The sequence below is a fragment of the Amphiprion ocellaris genome, chromosome 19 (assembly GCF_022539595.1).
Source record: "Amphiprion ocellaris isolate individual 3 ecotype Okinawa chromosome 19, ASM2253959v1, whole genome shotgun sequence".
NCBI lineage: Eukaryota > Metazoa > Chordata > Actinopteri > Pomacentridae > Amphiprion > Amphiprion ocellaris.
Genome location: NC_072784.1, coordinates 32,087,573 through 32,108,847, shown reverse-complemented (window position 1 = coordinate 32,108,847; position 21,275 = coordinate 32,087,573). Strand labels below are relative to the sequence as shown.

Below are 21,275 nucleotides of genomic sequence, written 5' to 3'. Positions count from 1 at the left end.
AGCGCTGCCATAAAATCACAGTAAAACACTTCCTTCACTTACAGTAAAGAAATGTATTGATACTGTTGATTTTATGGTTAAAAAAATCTGCTTACTGTAAAAAAAGAAGTTTTAACCTTTGAAAAAAATGTTTGTTTTACTTGGAAATTCACATGAAAAAAGCTACAAAACCAAGTTTATGTGACCTGTTATAAATATTACAGCATTTTTCCATTATCAGGGCAACAGTTAGTGTGTTCAACATGTAATACATGTATTTTTAGTCCCGAAAACCTTATGACCAGCTGAAAAATTGCAAAAATGTGTATTTTGCACTGATGGATCTTAAGAAGGTTCTTAGTAGAGCTTCAAAATGCAAACGGAAGAAACGGGAGTGAGAGAAAAACAAAACATTTGAGCAGGAAATTTATTGAAAACTGCATTTAAACTCAAACAGGCTTTAGTCAGCTGATGAAAAGTTTAAGACCAGAGCCTTTAAAAAGGCAAAATCTAAAATTGAAACAGAGGATCCAATAGTCTGTCGTGTTTTTTTTACATGAAATAAATGCAAAAATGTTTCTTGCTATGAATATTACGGGATGTTTCTGTTATCAGTTTGTACATTTAACTGTGAAAACTCTAGAAATTAATTCAAAAATTACCGTATTGAATGTTATAAACTACCAGTCAGAAGTTTGGACTTAAGATGAACGCTTTTCTGTTCACAACATAATTACTTTGGAGGAGGTGGAACCTCGGCGGAGTTATGTGACGATCCCCGTTCGTTGGTCTGTCTGTCTGTCTGTCTGTCTGTAACATTCCTCAAAAACAGACTAATGCATTTCGATGAAATTTCTAGGGAAGGTCAGAAATGGCACAAGGACCAAGTGATTAGATTCTGGCAGTGATGCAGTTTATAGTCTGGATCCACGGATTTGTTAAAGATTTCTGTATCTTTGCCAGATAACGGAGTCACTGTAACCATGACAACAAGTGAACACTACGTCAGCTGCCTGCTGATGATCACATGACTGTCATCCTACTACAAATCCACCACTGAGGACTTATCAGGACTTATCTGTCAGAAATGATCCAAGGAAGAACTGATTAAATAGTGGGGGTGTTTCTGAGTCCCATCAATTCCCGCAACCCGCTACATATTTAGGTCACGTGATTCAGTATCCGTACATAACGTACACATGCATAACACATGCCTGTGCTCAGCGCAAGGTAATTTTGTTTGTGGGTACATCTATATTAAATGGACGCATTTTATTGTGATTTCTGTCATGAATTTTTTAAAAATTCGTCTAAAGAAATCCAATGACTGAGCAGCCTTGGAGGAGTACTGCACTCTCTGAGTGCTTTTCTTGTTCTATATTTGCTCTTTTATAGTTTTGATGTCTTCAGTATTAATCTACAATGTATAACATGATTAAATAAAAAACACTGAATGAGAAGGTGTCCAAACTTTTGACTGGTAGTGTACATGTTATGGCATTTTCCATGAAAACTGTGCAAGTGTAGCAAAATTTATTTTTTCGAGAAAAATACCCCAAATAAAAAACACTTCCCACCACTAGTTACCAACAGTATTTCACCATGAAATTTTGGAAAATTTTTCTTTTTTTTTTTTTTTTTTTTACAGTGTATGCTGATAAACTTCACACCATCCTGTCAGCAAACATCTTGAAATATCTCACACATGAAAACACACATACAGACACAAATCTACAGCAGCAGAGCACTATTTTCCAAAATACCCACCAGCATCCATCACATCCAGTCATATTCATGCACATATAATCATACATGTACTGCGTACACATGACCCAACGCTTCACTTCACTCATCTGCCAACGGAGCAGCTGCCTCCCTATTAACAAAAGCAGCATCATAAAGACCTTTTTCACTGACATTCCCAATCTACTCACTTTAATTGTGAGGGAAAAAATTGGCTCAGTGTTTGTCCAGATTTCATTACCACCATCTATAGATTAAAAAGTAAAGTTTGCTGCGACAGATTTCTGGCTGATTTCACTTTTGTTATTAAATAATGGAGCCAAAAGAACAAGGACACACTTTGCCCACTACGTTTATCCATCTTTCTTTCTCTCTATACTGGTGTAAAGGAGGTACAGCGTTCAAGTTTCCTAATGAATGTACTTCTTCTGCTGCGAGTATCCATTCTGAAAAGAAGCAAATGTGCCTCAGGAAAAGATTTGTGTTATTTTCAAGAAGACAAAAAGGAAGAAGTTGAACTTGTAACTTAGCAGCAGTCTCCCCTTTTCGCCGTCAGTTTATTTATATCCTCCCTCCTTCCCTCCCTGTGTCCTGTTACATTATGCAGCAGAGGCAGAACAACTCCCATCATTTCTTCACTTTCTTGTCACTTTTCCCTCAGAAGCGCTGATTTGATCATATGAATGGAATTAAGTGGTGTGGTTGAAACCGATGTAATTATTTTGATAATCAGCAGCCACAAAGATAAGAGACAAGTGCTGCATATTATTCCCATATTAGACTGTTTGAATAGAGTCTTATTGGCTGCAGTCAAACTTTCTTTTTAAAGATTGCCTCACATTTAGCATCTTTTTAATTATTTTGCAAGGCGTTGAGCCAGAGGATCCAGTGGGCTGTCCATCGTGTCTTTTTTTTTTTACATGAAATGAATGCAAAAATGTTACTTGATATGAATATTAAGGCATGTTTCTCTTATCAGTACACACATTTAACTGGGAAAACTTGAAAAATTAATGCAAAAATCACAATATTATATTAAATATTACAGTATTTTTCCATTAAACAATTTTTTCAAGAGAAAAAAAAAAAACTTTAAAAAATGTTTTTTTTCCCCTGATGAACTTATTGACATTGATGTAATTACTTTGATAATCAGCAGCCATAAAGCTCAGACATGAGTGCTGCTTATTATTCCCCTATTAGACTGTTTGAACAGAGTCCTACGGGCTGCACTCAAACTTTCTTTTTTCAAGACTGCCTCACATTTAGCATCTTTTAAAATTATTTTGCAAGAAATTTTTAAATTATAAAGTGAATCCATTTTCAAGCCAGAACATGGAGCGGTATGGATTCCTCTGTATACTTCATTACAGGATTATTCACTTTGTGTCCCTCTACTGCACACTCAGGGAGAAAACGGACTCCGTCGAGTTGCATCGCCACACTAGACGACGTTCCTCTGAAGCAAAGAAAGACTCTTTCAGATTCAAGACTGCAGGACTTTGATCAGACCTGACGAAAACCTCAAACCAAACATGTTTCCAAGAGTGATTCTAATGTTTCTATGTTCATCCGAGCACCCAGAGGCCTGTTTAGCCCTGCTCAGCCTCCTCCCCCCCCGCTCGGCCTCCCCCCCCCCCCGCTCGGCCTCCTCCCCTCCCGCTCGGCCTCCTCCCCCCTGCTTCTTCCATATGCTGCATCTGTCTCCCCCCTGCCACCGCCTCTCCCTCGTCACCCACATACAGCAGAGTTGTCACTTTCTACAAGATGCTGACGGAGGTGTTTGAGCTCTGCGGGCTGCATGTAGAATATCATGTGACAGTTTCTCTTTCCACGTCAGCTGTGTTAATGTGAAGCGTGCTCGTGTGGCTGACAGTAGCTGCTGATTGAACCGTGCTCCTCGCTTTCCACCGCCAACGTGTGAGGCTGAGAATGCCAGCTCACCTTGCAGGTAGAGCGCAGGTTTCCAGCAGGGTTTGTCTAGTAACAGCCGCAACACGTGACCAAAAAAACATCAATCCATCACAGACTCTCTCTGTTTCTCTCTCTCTCCACGTATCCCAATCCCAAAAATAACTCGGCCCGACGTCACTGCACCCTCACACAAACACACACAGCTAACACGAACACACTCACACACAACACGCACACACACGCCCAAACTAGCCTGCAACTGAATTATTCAGCAGTCAGAACGCACAGCTAAGAGAAAGAGGAATGAGAAAAATCCAGAGGGAAAGGAGAGAGAGAGATGAAAAAGAAAAAGAATAAGCCTCTGTTCAGTGTTCACACCGATGAACAGATGCACTGTAGGTCCCAGATCAATGAATTTAGGAGTAAATAACGATATGAATCTTTGTCTACTGGACTTTAATTTCCTCAGACGTAATTCCTAAAGTGTTAAGAGTTTCAAATTTCAGATTTCTGACCACATGCAGTGCATCAGTGGCTTTAAAAGCTCGTCCAAAATGATGCAAAGACCCAGAGAAGCTAAACTATGATCCAGTAAAATAAAATAATCTGCACACATGAGATCGTCTGACACATTGGACAGATTTCTCCAGCAGCTAGCGATACCCAACTTTCTGTCATGATGTCCGCTCCAGCTGCTACACAGCACCGTGTTTCTGTATCGATTTTGCTTCTGTTGCTCAATTGCCATATATATTACAAGGGCACCCATCTGCAGTATATCAAAAAACAGCAACACAATGCATTTATCAGGTTCTACAGGATCAATTTACAATCTGAAAACTATGTAGCATGTCATTTTCATTTGCTCTTAGCGACCCGTCTGCTCCCCCATCATCCATTCTTCACATTTACACATGAAACAAAACGTTAGCCAGACAATTCTGAAATATATAAATATAGCAGTCAAAAATCACAAAAATCATCTTTAAGAAACACTTTACATACCTGTCCTTTAAATTTACTGAAAAACTTCTTCATTATATTACAAAATAATAAAATATCAGTCTTTAATTGAATGCTACATGATGAATTAATGCAGAGGGACTTTATGCTTCATTTAAAAGAAGAAGAGGTGCAAGTAAACAGAAATAAGAGGTGAAAGAGATGAAAATGCAGATTCCTCACTACCTCAAATGACCTCAGTGTTTTCCACCTCTAAGTAAGAACAGATACACTTCAGTGAAACACACAAAGCAAAAAGGCACACACACCCAGACGAGGTAGAACAATGCTGTGCAGCAGATCAGTGTCAGCAGAGCATTCTTTCATATATTTTAAAGGTAAAGTGGTATTTTAGGTTTCTGGTTTGAGCCACTAGTCGCTGCATATTTTGGGAAAACTACAGCACACAAAGAGAAAAATAATATGTAACTTGTGTCTAAATAGAGTTTCTTAAAAGCTTGTTTGTGCTCGTGCAAACTCCAGCGTCGAATGTGGCCAGAGGGTCTCCGGATATGGATCAATTCACACATTTATTACCACGCCGTCAAAGGTAGCAGGCAGGCAGATTGAGCCCACAGGACACAAACACACACAACAGGAGTAACACACACACACACAATCGCTTCGTAGTGGCAACACTCATGGACAAATGCGAACAATCTGTCAGGATGTTCTGCAAAATATCCCCCCAAAACTGCAGACAAACGCTTTAAATTAGCATCGGAAATGACAGAAGCAGCCAATTAGACAAGATGCAGGAGAGGAAGGAAAGAATGATGGATGGGATTTGAGTGAAAGAGAAAAAAGTACAGGTAGTGAGAGAAGATGACAAAACTTCACTTCCCATCAATCAAAAACAGAAAAGAGGGAAAAGGACGGTTAGCATTAGCCCCAAAAGACAAATCACTTGTTTTTTGGTTAAGATTTGATGAAGATTTTGAGTTATTTTAAGACAAAATGTCCAAGAAATGCATGTGAGACGATGCAGCGTTGATCTAAGTGACAAAAACAGGTTTGTGTTTGTGGTCCAGGCTGCAGAGAAGCCGGCCGTCCCTGAGCGTTTGTCTCTCCACCACTCTGTGTTCAATGATTTATATGCAGACAGGCAGTTTGATTCTCTCTCTCTCTCTCTCCATAGTTTCTCATTAGCCTATCACTCTCTATAATGTCTGTCTTACTGGCTTCCCCCCTCCTTCCTCTGCTTCTGTCTTTCCACCGTCTCTGCTCCGGCTGCACATTAGAGCCAGACTTTTCCCTCATCCTTCTCTCAACACTTTATACATTAGCACACAGATTAACCCCTTAGTCTGGGAGAAGCTACATGGAAACATTCCCAGATGAAGCTGGAAACTTTGCCAACAGTTTGCCCTCTCTGTGTGAACTAGGAAGGAAATAAAGGGCAGTGTGAAAGATAAACACTCAAATATGAGCACACCGAGGACAGAAGAAACACAGCCGCCTGTGTTCTGTGTATGTGTTTTCCAAATGAAAGGAAACAGGAAAAAAATGAGCCGTATCGTCTTATAGTGATTGCACTGAAAACACACAAACCCCTCACTCACTCACACAAAAAAACTAAGTGTGTTTAGTTATCAGCTGACAGCAGCAAGCTGGAGAACGGCCAATAAATAATTTAGATTCTGCAGTGAACGTAGATCACTGACTTACCACATCCACCCAAAAACAGCCAGGTCTCTCTCTCCTCCGGCTCTCTGTCCTGGGTGTGTCTCTGTCTGCTTCTAATAATCAGCTAAATAAAGCCCTGCTGGCTCTGGACCTGGTGGCCGCAAAGTGACCGAGACATGTGAAGAATCTCCATCTGCACTCACATAATCAGGAATACAAGAACATACCAAAAAAACATGTCAGCCAGGGTAGGAAACACATTTTATCATATATCTTTCATATCAGCAGCCTTTTGAATGAGGTTTTCCTGCAGAGAGTGTCTACAATTAACAGCAGATTTACAAAAACAAACTGTGACCACATGTAAAATGTAATTTATGATCTGCAGTAGAGATTTCACAAGATCAGGAATCTATTTTTCTGTTGTTTTTTAAAGAATATTCTTCTAATATCTCATTGTTATTGGTCACATTTGCTGCACGTACATTAAAATCTGGTACTCAGAGCCAATAACCACTGATTAGCAACAGTTCTTGTAACCTAGCGCACCTTGAAAAAAAGAAAAAAGTGAGTCCTATGGTAAAATTCCAGCAGCTGTGGTCACCAAAATGCTACCATAAAATTATGGTAAAACATTTTCTTCATTTACAGTAAAGAAATGTGTTGATAATATTGATTTTATGGTTAAAAAAGTATGAAGCTTTAAAAATGTTTGTTTTGCTTGAAAATTCACATGAAAATACCTATAAAATCAAGTTTGTGTGACCTGTTACATATAATACAGCATTTTTCCATTATCAGGACAACAGAAAGTGTATTTAACATTTAATATGTGTATTTCTATCATGATTCATGTGGAAAAATTGCAGTTACAGCTGTCATAAATATTAAAGCTGTGACTTTGACCGGTACAAACTGTACTTTTTACATGAAATAAATGCAAAAATGTTACTTGTTATAAATATTACAGCATGTTATCAGTATGTACATTAAACTGGGAAAACTGGAGAAATTAATGCAAAAATTACAGTACTGAATATCATACACACATTAAATAACTGTGTAAGAGAAGTAAAATGTATTTTTTCAAGAGAAAAAAAATAGAACTATATTTTTTTTCCCTGATTAACTTATTTACAGTGATTCAGTGTGATATAAACTGAATTAAACTGTTTTAGAGTTCACAGATTTTTACCATCATGGTTTGACAGTTTTTCACCTTGAAATTTGTGATACTAAACCACCAAATCAATCAACCTGTGTGTGATGTTTTGACAGACTGATGAGGTTAACCTCTGTGTGTGGAACAGATTCAGCTGTTGCAGTCTGCAGGATGTGAACATTTTGGACATTTGTGTTGTTATTAAACTGCACAGATCTGGGTGTCGTCTTTAAGGTCCAGCTATGAGGTGCTTCCTCCTTTAGTTTAACATCCTCAGTGTGATTCTCAGGTAGCAGCAGACCTGTCGCTACACCTGAACCTGCCGCCGTCCAGCATCTCTACAGCATCCACGGTTTCAATTTGTGCCACAAATTAAGAGAAGGTTTTAAAGCCACAGAAGGTTGTGATTGACTGGAGCAGCTGAAGCAGTCTTTAACGGTCATCGGATCCCTCATTGATTCTGGGATCAGATATGGAGCACTTCTACTCACTCACAAGAAACACAGAACTCTCAGCAAGCAGAGGATCCTCAGATCTGAAGCAGATGCTCCGGAGTCACACATGATCCTGACAGGAAGAAAAGTGCAGGAAACCACCGGCTGTTCTCTGATCTCTGTGGCACCCTGCTGATTCTGAATGGAGTTATTTTAAAACATATCACTCGTGTTTCATATCGAGCTCAGCGCTGCTATTGATAGAACATATATCGACTTCCTCTCCGTTTACAACAACAGGAAAAAAACACGAGTACGATGACGCAGAACACACCATATGGTCCGCATGAGTGTGTGTGTGTGTGTGTGTGTATGTGTCTATGTGTTTGCAGGTCTCAACTTTATCGTCCTCCAGAGGTGAACAGTATAAATCTCCTGACACTTGAACATATTTAGAAGCAAACACTTGAATGTGTGTAAATGCATCAGCAGGTTTCCAGTAATGGAGTGACACCTGACAGGAGTTCAACAAGATCAACCATGCGGTTCGGGTCAAAGATCAGAGAAGGAGGGTTTCATTTCTGAGGTCCTATAGGATGACCCATGTAGTTTCCCACATGTATGTAACATTAGATGTTATTTCTGAGCTCAGCCACCGTCTGTTCCACGCTACAGCACATGTTCTCTGATCTGTGCAGTAATCAGAAGTCAAAACGTTCCTTTTTCTCTCAGTTGAACCGACATGAATTCTTTTTAGATGCTCATAATTAATTTTATTGATGCCATGTTTTGTTTTTCCTGACTCTCTTCATTTAGTCTCTATCAGACTGGTTACACATTCTGATTAACATCCTATCAACACTGAAGGATAAATGTAGAAAAGCTCTCTTTAAAGTATGTAAATAATAAATAACCAAAGGCTTTTCAACATCTGGTAGAGTTTGTATTTTTCTATAATTCTGCAATGAGATTTTCATTTTTGTTGCACATTCATTGGTTGTAAATGTTGGTTTTCTTCAGGACCTCTTGATAAAGTTGAACTGTGAACTTCAAAAGTAACCTAAAGGTGAAAAACTGTCTGTCTACCTGCTGCAGATCAGGTAGCTACACCCATTATACTCCAGGATCAAAGGTAAGTAAAGGTGCATAGAAGTCATTTCATATAAGTATAAATATATAATATAATACATGTAGAAATGAGATTTTAAACATTTAAGGTGCAGGAAAAAACGCTACTAATTTACTTTATCACTTTAAGAGGTAAAGTTAAATGACATTAACCTTTATGTTCTCTTAATATTCTTTTAAATTTCTTTAAAATCACCGTAAAATTCTGTTGCTTCAGCTATAAACTTATATAACTGCATCACAATTACTTGAAAAATAAATCTTTAGTTGATGTTTTAGATTTTTTCTCATAAATTAAGGAACAAAATGTTTACTGAAGTTCATTGCACAGTATTGCTTGTAAAACTTGATTATCTTCTATATATGCACTGATTGTAAATAAAAGGATTCTGGGATTGGATTCATCTGAACTGTTTCCTTTGTACTGAGGTTCAGCCTTACAGAGACTCAGAGATAAACGCTGACGTTATTTACTGAGGAACTATTTGTCCACCACTTGTTTCTTTTTAAAAACGGCTCAGTAATGAGAGCAAACTCTGTAAGGTTAATTCTAATTAAACAACCAAACATCAGGCTGCTGCGTCTAATGGTGGATGTGAGAGAATAGTTATTTATACGGTTCTCCCTCGGGTCCACCATCAGTTCACAACTAAATAAAGCTGCAGGTCAGAACTCCGCTGAGTGGAGAATCTGCCGAGACTCTGGTGGATCCAAAAACCAGCTTCATTCAGTGAAACATCAGCCAGTAAATCCAACAGATCAACATGCTTCTGGTGCAGGTTCCAGTGAATCCACCACCAAACTCCAGGTTTTATCAGCTAATATCTCTGAACTCTGTTGCAGTAATATTTACTTCCCTGCTGCTCTTTAAAGGGACACTGAAGGAGAAATCTTTAAAAACTAGGGACATGAAGGACAGTTGAACAGAGAAATTCTGGAAAATGATGGAGGTTCAAATGCAAAATCCTGCAGAATGGAGCCTTTTAAAGATGTTCCATCATTTCTTGGTGCCCGTTTTCACAATATGAGTTATTTTCTTGCAGTGTTTTAAGTTGGACATAATAATAATAATAATAATAATAATAATAATAATAATAATAATAATAATAATAATAATAATAATAATAATAATAATAATAATAATTTGTAATGCATTTTTCATTTAGGCAAAATCTCAAAGCACTACACTGAAGTTATAAAATGGATAAAAACAAAACAATCAGTTTATATGAGTTTAACAAGCTGTAAAGGGACAGTTTTAACAGCAACATCCACAGCACAAAGTGAGTTATTGTTATTTACTGTTTATATAATTAAAAGATTCACTGACTCCAGGAGCATAATTTTGATTATTTATTAATGCAAAACTGATTTAATTGTTCATTTGAATCAGCTTTCAGCTTTTAAACCTACTGGACCTGCAATCTGCTGTTAGTTTTTAAAAATTTATTTAAATTTAGTTTTTTAAAAATGTCTTGTTTTGTCCAAAGATGTTCATTTTAGTGTCACAGAGGAGGAAAGAAACCAGAAAATATTCACGTTTAAGGAGCTAAAATCACAGAATTTAGACGTCTTTTAATCTTTATTAAACGTATTCTCAAACTACAAGAAATATAATTTAATCAGGATGATCAAAAATATTAAGATTTTCCAGAGAAACTGTTTTTTTTTAAGTAGGAAACACATTTATATACCTAGTAGAGTAGAAACGATGCACTGGAGCTGGTTTATCGTTTGAATGCCCAGAAAAGCACTACACAAATAAAATGCATTATTATTATTATTATTATTATTATTATTATTATTATTATTATTATTATTATTATTATTATTATTATTATTATTATTATTATTATTATTATCATTATTATCATTATTATCATTATTATTATTATTATTATCATTGCCTCCGGTTTACATTTTCTATCTATCAGGTGCATCTGAAAGTTCTAGATATTCAACTATGGACCATATTATTCTGCAGCTCAGCCCCGTATTGTTCATTTTGGTTTGAAACACATCAGCTGATGGGAAACTGGACACCCTGACGGTCCACAGTGGTGCAGTGGGCTCTGGTTACCTGAGATGACCTCATGACTGATGTGGCCGTTGTCACTACACCACTATCTGCAAAGTGAGGACTTTGCTCAGCACATTAGGTAATTTGGGAGGACATAATCCAGGTAGATGGAACTAAATCTGCAACAACAAATGAGCGATTTCATTCCTGGTCTTAAAAGGAAACTTTGCTCCATTTGGTCTCTGAAATAAAGCTTCAGTATGAAACCCACTCTGTTCCTTCTTGTGAACTTAACCTGGTTGGTTTTTCCACATCGATAGCATCATCTCAGCCCTGCATGGTTTCCCACTACAGGTGATATACAGGCAATAGGCAGTATAACACGCCTGTGTTCCCCGAGGATCAGGACACAGTACTGGCTAGATGCACCTCACAATTTATTACAACCACGTAAACAACATCACCACAAATCACAGCTTCAGAAATGACCAATAAATTGAAAACCTTGACACGGACACCTTGACATGATCTCAGAAAATACTGAACATGACGAGAGCAATGGATGGATTACTGGATGGACCTCATGGGACTCAAGTGATCAGACGTTCAGCATTTTTTGTCAGAAAGTCAATCAAATGACTAAAGAGACACAAAATATAACTTCAAAATAACTGGTAAGAGACAAAATGACAACAATGAGATGCAAAGCGATCACAGAAACACACAAATCAGCCGCAAAAGGACACAAAAAGGAACAGGAAATGACCACAAAGATGCTGCAAAAGGAGAACAATGATGTCGCAAAAGCAAAGCAACCGGCAGAGACACAGAACGAATAGAAAGACAAGGAAAAAGAAAAACTATCACCAAACAGTGCAAAATTCTTTGCACAAAAACGTGATGATAGAGGCGTCCTATAGCGGCCTGTAGGGGTTAAAGCTCTAAACACAAACCCCAATGTCACCAGTTTTACATCTGAACTCCAAATGTGGCACATGTCAGTACTTCTAAAGCCCTATTTGTTGGACTTCAGATCTATCTCCATCAGGATTGGGACATTTCTGATATGTACTATACAGACCAGGAGAGTCAGATTCATCTTAGTGATCCGGACCAGTAAAATCACAGCATAATAACCGATAAATAACTCAACATGTTTCCTTTGTTTTAGTGCAAAAATGTACATTCTGAAAATGTTCACATTTAAGGAACTATTGTTTTACAAAACATCATGAACAACCTGAAATTCTTAAGAAAAATAAGTTAAATTTCAACAATAGTGTCTACAAAGACACAACACATTTAGTCAAAGCAAAATGGTCTAAAAATTATTTTAAATTTATAGTTTTACTAATTTACAATCTGCAGTTTATGTCTTCTCTGGAATTTTTACAGTTTGAGGGCCGGATTGAACCCTTTGGAGGACCGCTTTTGGCCTGCGGGCCGCATGTTGGACACCCCTGCTTTCGACTGACAGGAAAAGGCAAAAACTGATTCTACAGAGACAAAACAGAATAATTCTATATTTAATGTATGACAGCTTTTTTTTTTCACAGAAGACAACTTGTTACTAATAGAAGTGAGTGAATGGTGTCAGTAAGTCATCACAGCATATTTAAAGCTAAAAGTTGAATCTTATTCATGTTTTTTAAATCTATGAATATGCAGCATCAGATATCGTGCACACTCCTGCTCTGTCTGTCGTTCAGGCGGTGAATAGACGTGACTCAGAGCGACTACAAGGAGCTCCTGCATTTCACCAGAACACCCAATTAGTGTGTGTAGTTATGTCATGGCTCAAGCATCAGCACAGATCAATATAATCATTACTCCAATTTCCTCCTCCTGTCATTAACACTCAGAGACTCGTCCACATTTACACGCATTCACTCAGACAAACCCTGGAAATGAAAAGGCTTCAATCACAAATCAGTTCACCGTTTCTCCTGCAGAACTCAGTAAATATGTAACACACACACACGCACGCACGCACGCACGCACGCACGCACGCACGCACGCACGCACGCACGCACACACACACACACAGACACACACACACACACACAGTGACACCTGCATCTTTTGTGATTAATAGAAGCCTCAAAATGGGGAAAAAATTAAATACTGTGTCAACGTGTACCTTATTATCTACTATACTCACATTTATCTATCTCAAACACACACACTCACACACACACACACACACACACACACACACACACACACACATAGAGGCCATATCTAGAGAGACACCTGCATCATGCTGATATGGAAACGTGCATCACACACACAAACATTCTGCTTATTTTCATCTCTTTTGGTTCCCCACCTCCTCCCCTCTGCTGGTTCTGAGGCCTTCACTGCACATGCTGACATCAGCAACCAGCAGCACCCCCCAGACACCCCCCACTCCCCCCACCACCACCCTCCCACTCTCCCCCACCACCCCACTACCAACCCCCCCACTCCCCCCCACCACCACCCTACCAACCCCCCCACTCCCCCCCACCACCACCCTACCAACCCCCTCCTCTCCCCCACCACCCCACTACCAACCCCCCCACTCCCCCCCACCACCCCACTACCAACCCCCCCACTCTCCCCCACCACCCCACTACCAACCCCCCCACTCTCCCCCACCACCACCCTACCAACCCCCCCACTCCCCCCCACCACCACCCTACCAACCCCCCCACTCCCCCCCACCACCACCCTACCAACCCCCTCCTCTCCCCCACCACCCCACTACCAACACCACCACACACGTATATCACACAGGTCCCACTCCACTGTGACATGAAATTCCTAACAAATGTGACTGACGGTGATCAACAGCCTCGTAAAGCTCCACACCTCCTCCTCCTAATTAACTATAAATTACAAGTCAAGCATTTCCTGTCAGCAGCTCACCTCAGACGGACCTGCACCTTCCTGTTATCAGGGCGTTAATGTGAAGCCTGCAGTTTGAGGAATGAGAAGGAGAACGTGGAGCTGCTGTGGCTCCTCAGGCCTACCTGGAGGCCCTCAGAGCTCTACTCACTGCCAGGGAAAGGATATGGCCATTCGGTGATCTTTTTGGCGTATTTTCTCACGAAGTTATCCTCACTGAAGATGAACAGCGACCGGTTGACCGTGAAGCAGTTCTGGCGCACAGGGATGGGGTTATAGAGGGCCATTGTCCGGGCTCTCTGCGCCATAGACTGCTTGTACATTCTCTGGGCCCCGGGGCCTCCGGGTGGACCGTGGCCGTGGCCATGGCCGTGGCCGTGACCGTGTCCGTGGGGTCCACCTTGCCTGCTACCGCCGCGACCGCCCGGGCCCCCTCCGCCGGGCCCTCCGCCGTACCTGGCCGGTACCTCGTCTCCGAACCGCGCCATTCTGTGGACACCGAAAGCCAATCTTCACGAAGCAGCGGAGAAGGAGACCAATGCTCAGCTGTGCAGCCACACAACATTACATCCCATCTGGATCGGAACGTCTCATAAGCACATCGGGTTGTCTTGTATCTTCAGCCGAACACCTGCAGCCGGAGAGCCGATCTGCAGCTCCGTGTTCAGCAGACGAGGACGCCCATGAAGCGTCTCCTCTGCGCGTCTCTGCCGGCGGCCAGCTGTAGGTGTGAGGAAATTAAATGTGTGGTCGGTTGGCTGGCTGGTTGCACCGGAGGGTAGAGCCGCGGGGTGTCTCAGGCTCGGCCGCTCTTCAGTCCGTAGAAAGCAGGATTCGTCCCCAACATGAAACCATCTGGAGACTGGAGCTAACATGAAGGTTTCATGTCGTCCTGGATCAGAGCGCACCGGAGCTCCCTGCACCTCTCTGGACGCCTCATTTGTTTACTCTCATGATAGTATGTAAAGACAAGCTCACCGCCCCGAATGTCACACAGGCCTCCAGAAATAAGATTAGAAAATGAATGTTTGAATAAAGAGCAGCCTGCAGCTATCTACGCTGAGGATCAACTTGGCATTCTGGAAACTGTCGCGTTTCCGAAGACATAGAAGGCATCAAAAACGGGAGAAAAAGCTACGATTATTTATTTATTTTAAAACATCCGCAATGTTTGATACAGTGTGTGGCTAAAACGTCTCCCCCGCCACCTTCCAGCTGTTTAACCAGTGCGCTCTGACGAGAAGCAAAAATGTGTCTTATTTCACAAAGCACAACGTCGAGCAGAAAGGAGGAAGAAAAATACCGTTTTTCCTCGAAACGTTGGTGTCATTGTTGTCTTGCGCTTTTTTACACGGATTTTCTCAGTTCAGCAGCAGCAGCAGCAGCAGCATCCTCCCTCGTTGCAACCATCAGCTTCCATCCCTCACCTGCGCGGCCATCCAGGAGCTGATCTGGGGACACACGGGGCGTCAAAGACAAGAGGACGACGGCCGCTTCTCCGCCGCCCTGCAGCCTCTCATGATCTTGGTTCGGCCGTTCGAGACGCAGCAGAGCCGAGAAAGTCCCTCACCATCCCCGCCCCGAAAAAAAGTCTGCTCTGGTCCGCACCGATGAGCCCGAATGTCCTGGCAGCGTCCTTCCTCCCTCTCTCACTGAATCTGCTCCTCTCACGGCCTCCTCTGCTCGTCCAGCAGCCCCAAGGGGAGGAGGAGAGGGACAGACGGACGGATGGATAGATGGATGGATCGGTGAATGGATGGAGACGCGCGCGCGCGCACACACACACACACAAAGAAAAAGAAAGGGAGGGGACCGACTTGGTTTTCCTTGGAATTCAGGCCGGAGTCTGTAGAATGAAATCAAATCGCACCTCGGAGCCGTTCAGCTCGTGTGAAGCTCAGTTCTGCAGCCACATGACGCACGCAGCTCGTCCAACTTCCAGACGTGTGTCACGGACCGAGGCACCGTCTATCGCCTGGTTGTCTTAAGGTGCTTCAGGCTGTAGACCTGCCCAGGTGAACGGACCTCTACAGACTCCAGATCAGCTCTAAATAAAGTGTAAAACAGCCTCTGAAGTGACATCTGTGTCTCTTCCATGTAAGTGTGTGTTTCATAAGGACATAGCAGCATCACAGCCACATGCGTGCGCGTCTGTGGTGTGCGTGTGTGTGATTTTGGGGGGGGGGGGGTGTTGGCATCATGCAGCTCCTGCAAAGATACAGCTGCAACCCAAGCTGACAATGACGGCGCGCACACCGGCGCGTGCGTGCGACTGAATGCGCGTCAGAGTGTGCGCGCACGAACGAGTCTGCGTGTGTTTGTTAGAGAAGGTGGAGGGGGGGGAGGCTATTCTTAGCAACAGACATTTGGAAATTAATGGACGAAGAGCGCTCTCTCCTCCCTCCCTCCCTGGAAGAGTCGAGGATCTTCTCCTCTCCTCTCCACCAAAAAGAAAAAACCCGTCGGTGCCTGTCCAAGGTATGACCATATGCTCTGCAGCACTTCTCACATCTCCAGCGACTCCACAGAGAAACAAAGCCGAGAGATGAGAAGAGCTGCGGTATTTTTTTTCCTTCTCTCCTGATTACATTTTTTTGGTCCAGTCCACCACTGCACGTCACTTTCTGCGTTTACAAAATCTCAGTTTACACCCTCCAAGTGGGGGGGAGCGCAGAGGAGCGTCATATTCACTGAGTCACTCAATACACACTTTCGGCTAAGTGCTGGTGCCACGTTGCGTTGAGAGGAGGAGCAGGAGGAGGCTGGAGCAGCATCACAGCACAACATTCTCTTATGTGACCTAATTGATTGAGTCCACAAATAGCCGCCTCTGTGAATGGAAAATGATCGCGCATATACAGATTTAAGGGTGACCAGAGGAATTAATTCACCTCTTGTGAGAGATCGAACAGGCAGAGAGGAAACGCTGCACGTGGCGAGCCGATCGATCACGGGGCGACCTTAAACGCCTATCCGATGTGTCAGAGAGGGATCGGTTTGCTTCGTGTCCACTTAAAGAAGACTTCCGGCCCGCGAGACCGAGACTGACTCCAGCACAAGGGCATGCCAGAAGACAGATCTGAAGTCCTGATCACAGATAGACAAATAGATGGAATCACACAGCTTCAGCACCATGGACAGCGCCACGACGTCATTTCAGCACCATGGACAGCACCACTGCACCACCTAAACATTATGGACAATACCATGGAGACACTTCAGCACAATGGACAGCGTCACGGCACCATCTAAACATTATGGACAATACTATGGAGACACTTCAGCACAATGGACAGCACCATGGCACCACCTAAACATTATGGACAATACCACGGAGACACTTCAGCACAATGGACAGCACCACGGCACCATCTAAACATTATGGACAATACCATAGAGACACTTCAGCACAATGGACAGCACCACAGCACCATCTAAACATTATGGACAATACCATAGAGACACTTCAGCACAATGGACAGCACCACGGCACCATCTAAACATTATGGACAATACCATGGAGACAGTTCAGCACCATGGACAGCTGCAGAACCAACACCTGGGCTGGTGGGGCTCTGGGAAGTTTTAAGAATGTTTTCATACAATTTTCCCATCCAAATGTCATTAATATCCACTTGATAATATCACCAAAACACCAAAGATTGTGTCATAAAAAGTACAATTATTATTAAGTGGAATAAAGAAAAAGAAAAATCCTAAAATAAAAACTGTCTGGACCTGAATGTCAGCAAGCAACTTCACCATTAACTTATACATTTTGTGTGTATTTATGGTCTCAAACTACACGTTTACACACATGCAGCTGCACCTTGTGTGTAGTTTTAGCGCTGCATTAAGCCATTTCTTTTTCAAATATGTTCAGTAATGTGCAATATTTAGTGCAACTACTGTTATAAGCTATCTTTAAAATAATAAGCTACACTTGCACATACTATCATCTTATATTTCTATTTTCTATATTTCTATTTACAGTTCTTCTTCCATCCATCCATTATCTATACACCACTTAATCCTCATTAGGGTCGCTGGGGGCTGGAGTCTATCCCAGCTGATTTAGGGTGAAGGTTCACCTGGACAGGTAACAGTCTATCACAGGGCTACACATAGAGACAAACAATCGCACTCACATTCACAACTACGGACAATTTATGTTTATGAATGGGGGAGGGGGGTGTGAAGAAGGAAAAACAACTCTAAATATGTGTTTTGTGTGTGTACGTGCCATATTCTGCAGTCAGTTTCGAGATGATTTGTATCACCTTACCAAAAAATGAAGAAACAAAAGGTCGAGCTAATGAGGTGATATTAATATTTGCACATGTATGTTTAATAGAACTCATTTTTAGAATCGTTTGAAGGCTAAGACTTGGTTTTAAGGTTGAGGTTAATGGCTAAGAAATGCAATGACAATTTTTAAAAATACAGGAAAAAAAACATGTGAGAAAGGCCCTTTGTGGCATTACTACTATGAAAATATTAACAACATAACATCCATCCACAGACTAATAACATGACAAATTAAGATAAATTAACAGGAGAAAGGAGAGATGGGACAAATCATTTCTAAAATATATTAACGTGATCCGATATTGGAAGCAAATATTGAAAAAGTAGCGTTGCTATCAATTTTCTATTGTCACCACATTGTCTTGGTGTATTTGTCATTTACTGAGATAATTAAAGTGTGAATCGGTTCTGATGTTTCAGTCTTGTGCTGGTTTGTGACATTTGAATGATGTTGCTCTTGTTGTTTATTAGATTTTGAAAAATTATCTTCCTCTTTTGTAGGCCGCTACATCTTGTGTCTTTGTGTGTGTCCATAAACGTGTGTGTGTGTGTGTGTGTTTACACTTGGGTGTGATGATCTGTGAAATTATCTATTGCCCTTCAGAGCTGCAGCCTTTGAGGAGCAGCAGCCTTCTGTCCAAACCTGTTATTCCTCACAGGGAGCACAAGAAGCAGCGAGGAGCGACAACAAGTCCAAGGCCATCCATGCATAAAACATTGTTACCTCACAAGAACACATGCGCTGTCTCTATAGGAGAGACGCAGCACAAACCGGGTGTATTTATAGCGTGTTTAATTGGGAGGCCGTCTTTGCCCTGCAGTGCTGCCTGATTGAAACCTCGTCCCTCTGCCTCCAAGTGACCCACACTTTAATATCAAAGTTCATAATGGGTTCACCTTAATAATGGATGTTTATAAGATGGTAGGAGGGACGAGATGTTGGTTTGTTAGTGTCAAGACATGATGGATTTGAATTTATACTCTCATACAGTAGCAGTTCTCAGGCCTTTTATAAAACATAGATTCTGCTGACCAGCTGTGATTAACTTCAGTTAATCTTTCACATTCTGTCCGCTTGTTAAAATCGGTGAGGGAACTGCAGGAATGATGATCACATCTTTGAAAATCAAGCAATGATTCTGCACAACTGGATGGAGAAACTAATTAACTTTTAATGACTTTAGTCAAAGAGCGATGATGAATAATCACAACAGAATTATTCCCCTCAAAAAACAAAAAACGATGGGAATCATGGGTTCCACCGCGACATGTTTAAAAAACCAGCCGCTCTGTCTCTGGAGAGTCAAAAAGTGTCTGGATGGTTCTCTGTTGTTTTCTCTTTCTCTGTCAGATGTTCAAGTGGTGGGTAGCTGTGAGGCTGGAGCTCTGAGGCGAGTGCCTAAAAAGGAGTGTCGTGACTCAATGATTCATAAGGCTGAATAATTCAATGGCTGAATGCATGTAGAGCACTCCGCCCCTGCTGAACCCGCTCCTCCATAGACCACCACGTAAACTTCTGCAAGACCGGTGCACATCAGACACAAAAAATGTGTCTAAAATATCGTTTCATGACAGATCACAATGTGGGTCAAATGTGTTGTTTAATATGTTATAACAGAGTGAAAAGTAAAGCAGGCTAATACTGAAGAGTCCATCTATAGGAAACTGTGTCACACACAAGTTAAAACAGTAATTCCAGCAGATGGGTGCTGGCAGACAAACTAAATCTACATTTAAAGCACAGCATGCTCTTATAGTGACTGAAAGCCCGGCTAGTTTCTGACCACAGATGGAGCCAGACAGGGAGGGAGAGCAGGAGTGAACTCACTGACATGAAATGAGCAATCAAGGAAAAAGCAAACAAGCTGGAGTTTTCCTTCTGTTTTTCAACACATGTTTAAGCTCCACCTCAGTGTGTCGGCTAAAGCTCACATCCTTTCCTTCACCATGACAACCTAGTTATTCCTCACCTTAAAATGATTATCAGGTGTAATCCCTGTCCTCTGACACTCTGACTTCCTGGTGTTTTATTGCTGTGCAGCGATGGCAGACAGGTTGCACATGTGAAAAAAACCCACCACTGCCAAGTGTTTTTCTGGTGATTTTCACATTAATCGCATGATTCAACAGAAGACATAACGACGCCTGCAGGAGAAGCTGACCGATGACAAGCCGGTGAATCACGGCAGCTTTAAACGAGAGCACCAACTGGGAATTTAAATACGAACCCAAAAAGCTCCTCATGGCTGGATGGATGTGATGCTGGGGGCAGCAGTGTGGCGTCCGACAATGACCCAGCATCGCATCGGTTCTGTGTGTGTTGGAGGAAGAAGGGGGACTTTGTTTTATTGTGGATGCTCACTGACCGAGACCAGCCGACGTTGTTTGTACATACAGAGAACGCATTTGGATGTTATAAGCAGGAGCTAATGTACACATGAACCAAAAGCAGCATTTGTCAGAGGATAAAGTGCAATAGAGGAAAAAATACCTACTTAAGAAGTTCCCAGCCCGGTGAGATAAATAATGCATTTTTAAACTCCTAGAATTATTAACCTAGTCAGAAGTGGGGTAAAGAAGATGTGCTGCACAAGCAAAACCTCCCTTCATCTGATTCTCAGCCTCTTTTCACACAAAGTTTAAAGTCCACAGATATTCTGCCCCTCACTTTCAACAAAAACATCGACTGAAAACAGAAAGCAGCAGAGTGAGGACGCTAACCTGTCCTTAGTGGTAAGTAGGCCAGCAGCTTGTTTCTGGGGAAACTCCAGTGAAGATGAAGTCACCACTTTATCTGCTCTCAGAATTTTCCTCTCTCTGCCTCTTTCAATCTCTATTTCTGATTTAACCCTTTTTTTAAAAAAAGGCTCCCCATCTCCCAGCTGTCATTCACTGGGCCCAAAGAAGGAACAAGAAATGGAGAATATTGTGTTTTTGCTCTTATATTGAATTTATTCTGTATTTACTGGTTTTACTATTTCAGTTTTCTATATCTCCTTTAAAAAAAAATATATATAATTCAGATACACTACCGTTCAAAAGTTTGAGGTTGCTTAGAAATGTCCTTATT

At 41.6% G+C, this 21,275-nt stretch overlaps 1 protein-coding gene across 19 annotated transcripts in view; it reads right to left on the bottom strand.

Moving 5' to 3' along the window:
* The window catches only part of cacna1aa (calcium channel, voltage-dependent, P/Q type, alpha 1A subunit, a), a 98,872-nt gene extending 82,852 nt beyond the window's left edge, over positions 1-16,020 (bottom strand). For 5 of the 19 annotated variants that reach the window (XM_055005267.1, XM_055005259.1, XM_055005253.1 and 2 more), the window contains exon 1: positions 14,067-16,015. In XM_055005267.1, the coding sequence (XP_054861242.1) occupies positions 14,067-14,385 (319 nt within the window). In that variant the 5' untranslated portion in view covers positions 14,386-16,015. Of the gene's footprint in view, positions 1-14,066 lie in introns of all 19 variants that reach the window. The other 14 variants (XM_055005252.1, XM_055005256.1, XM_055005255.1 and 11 more) reach the window with 4 other exon arrangements.
* Positions 16,021-21,275: the final 5,255 nt, after the last annotated feature.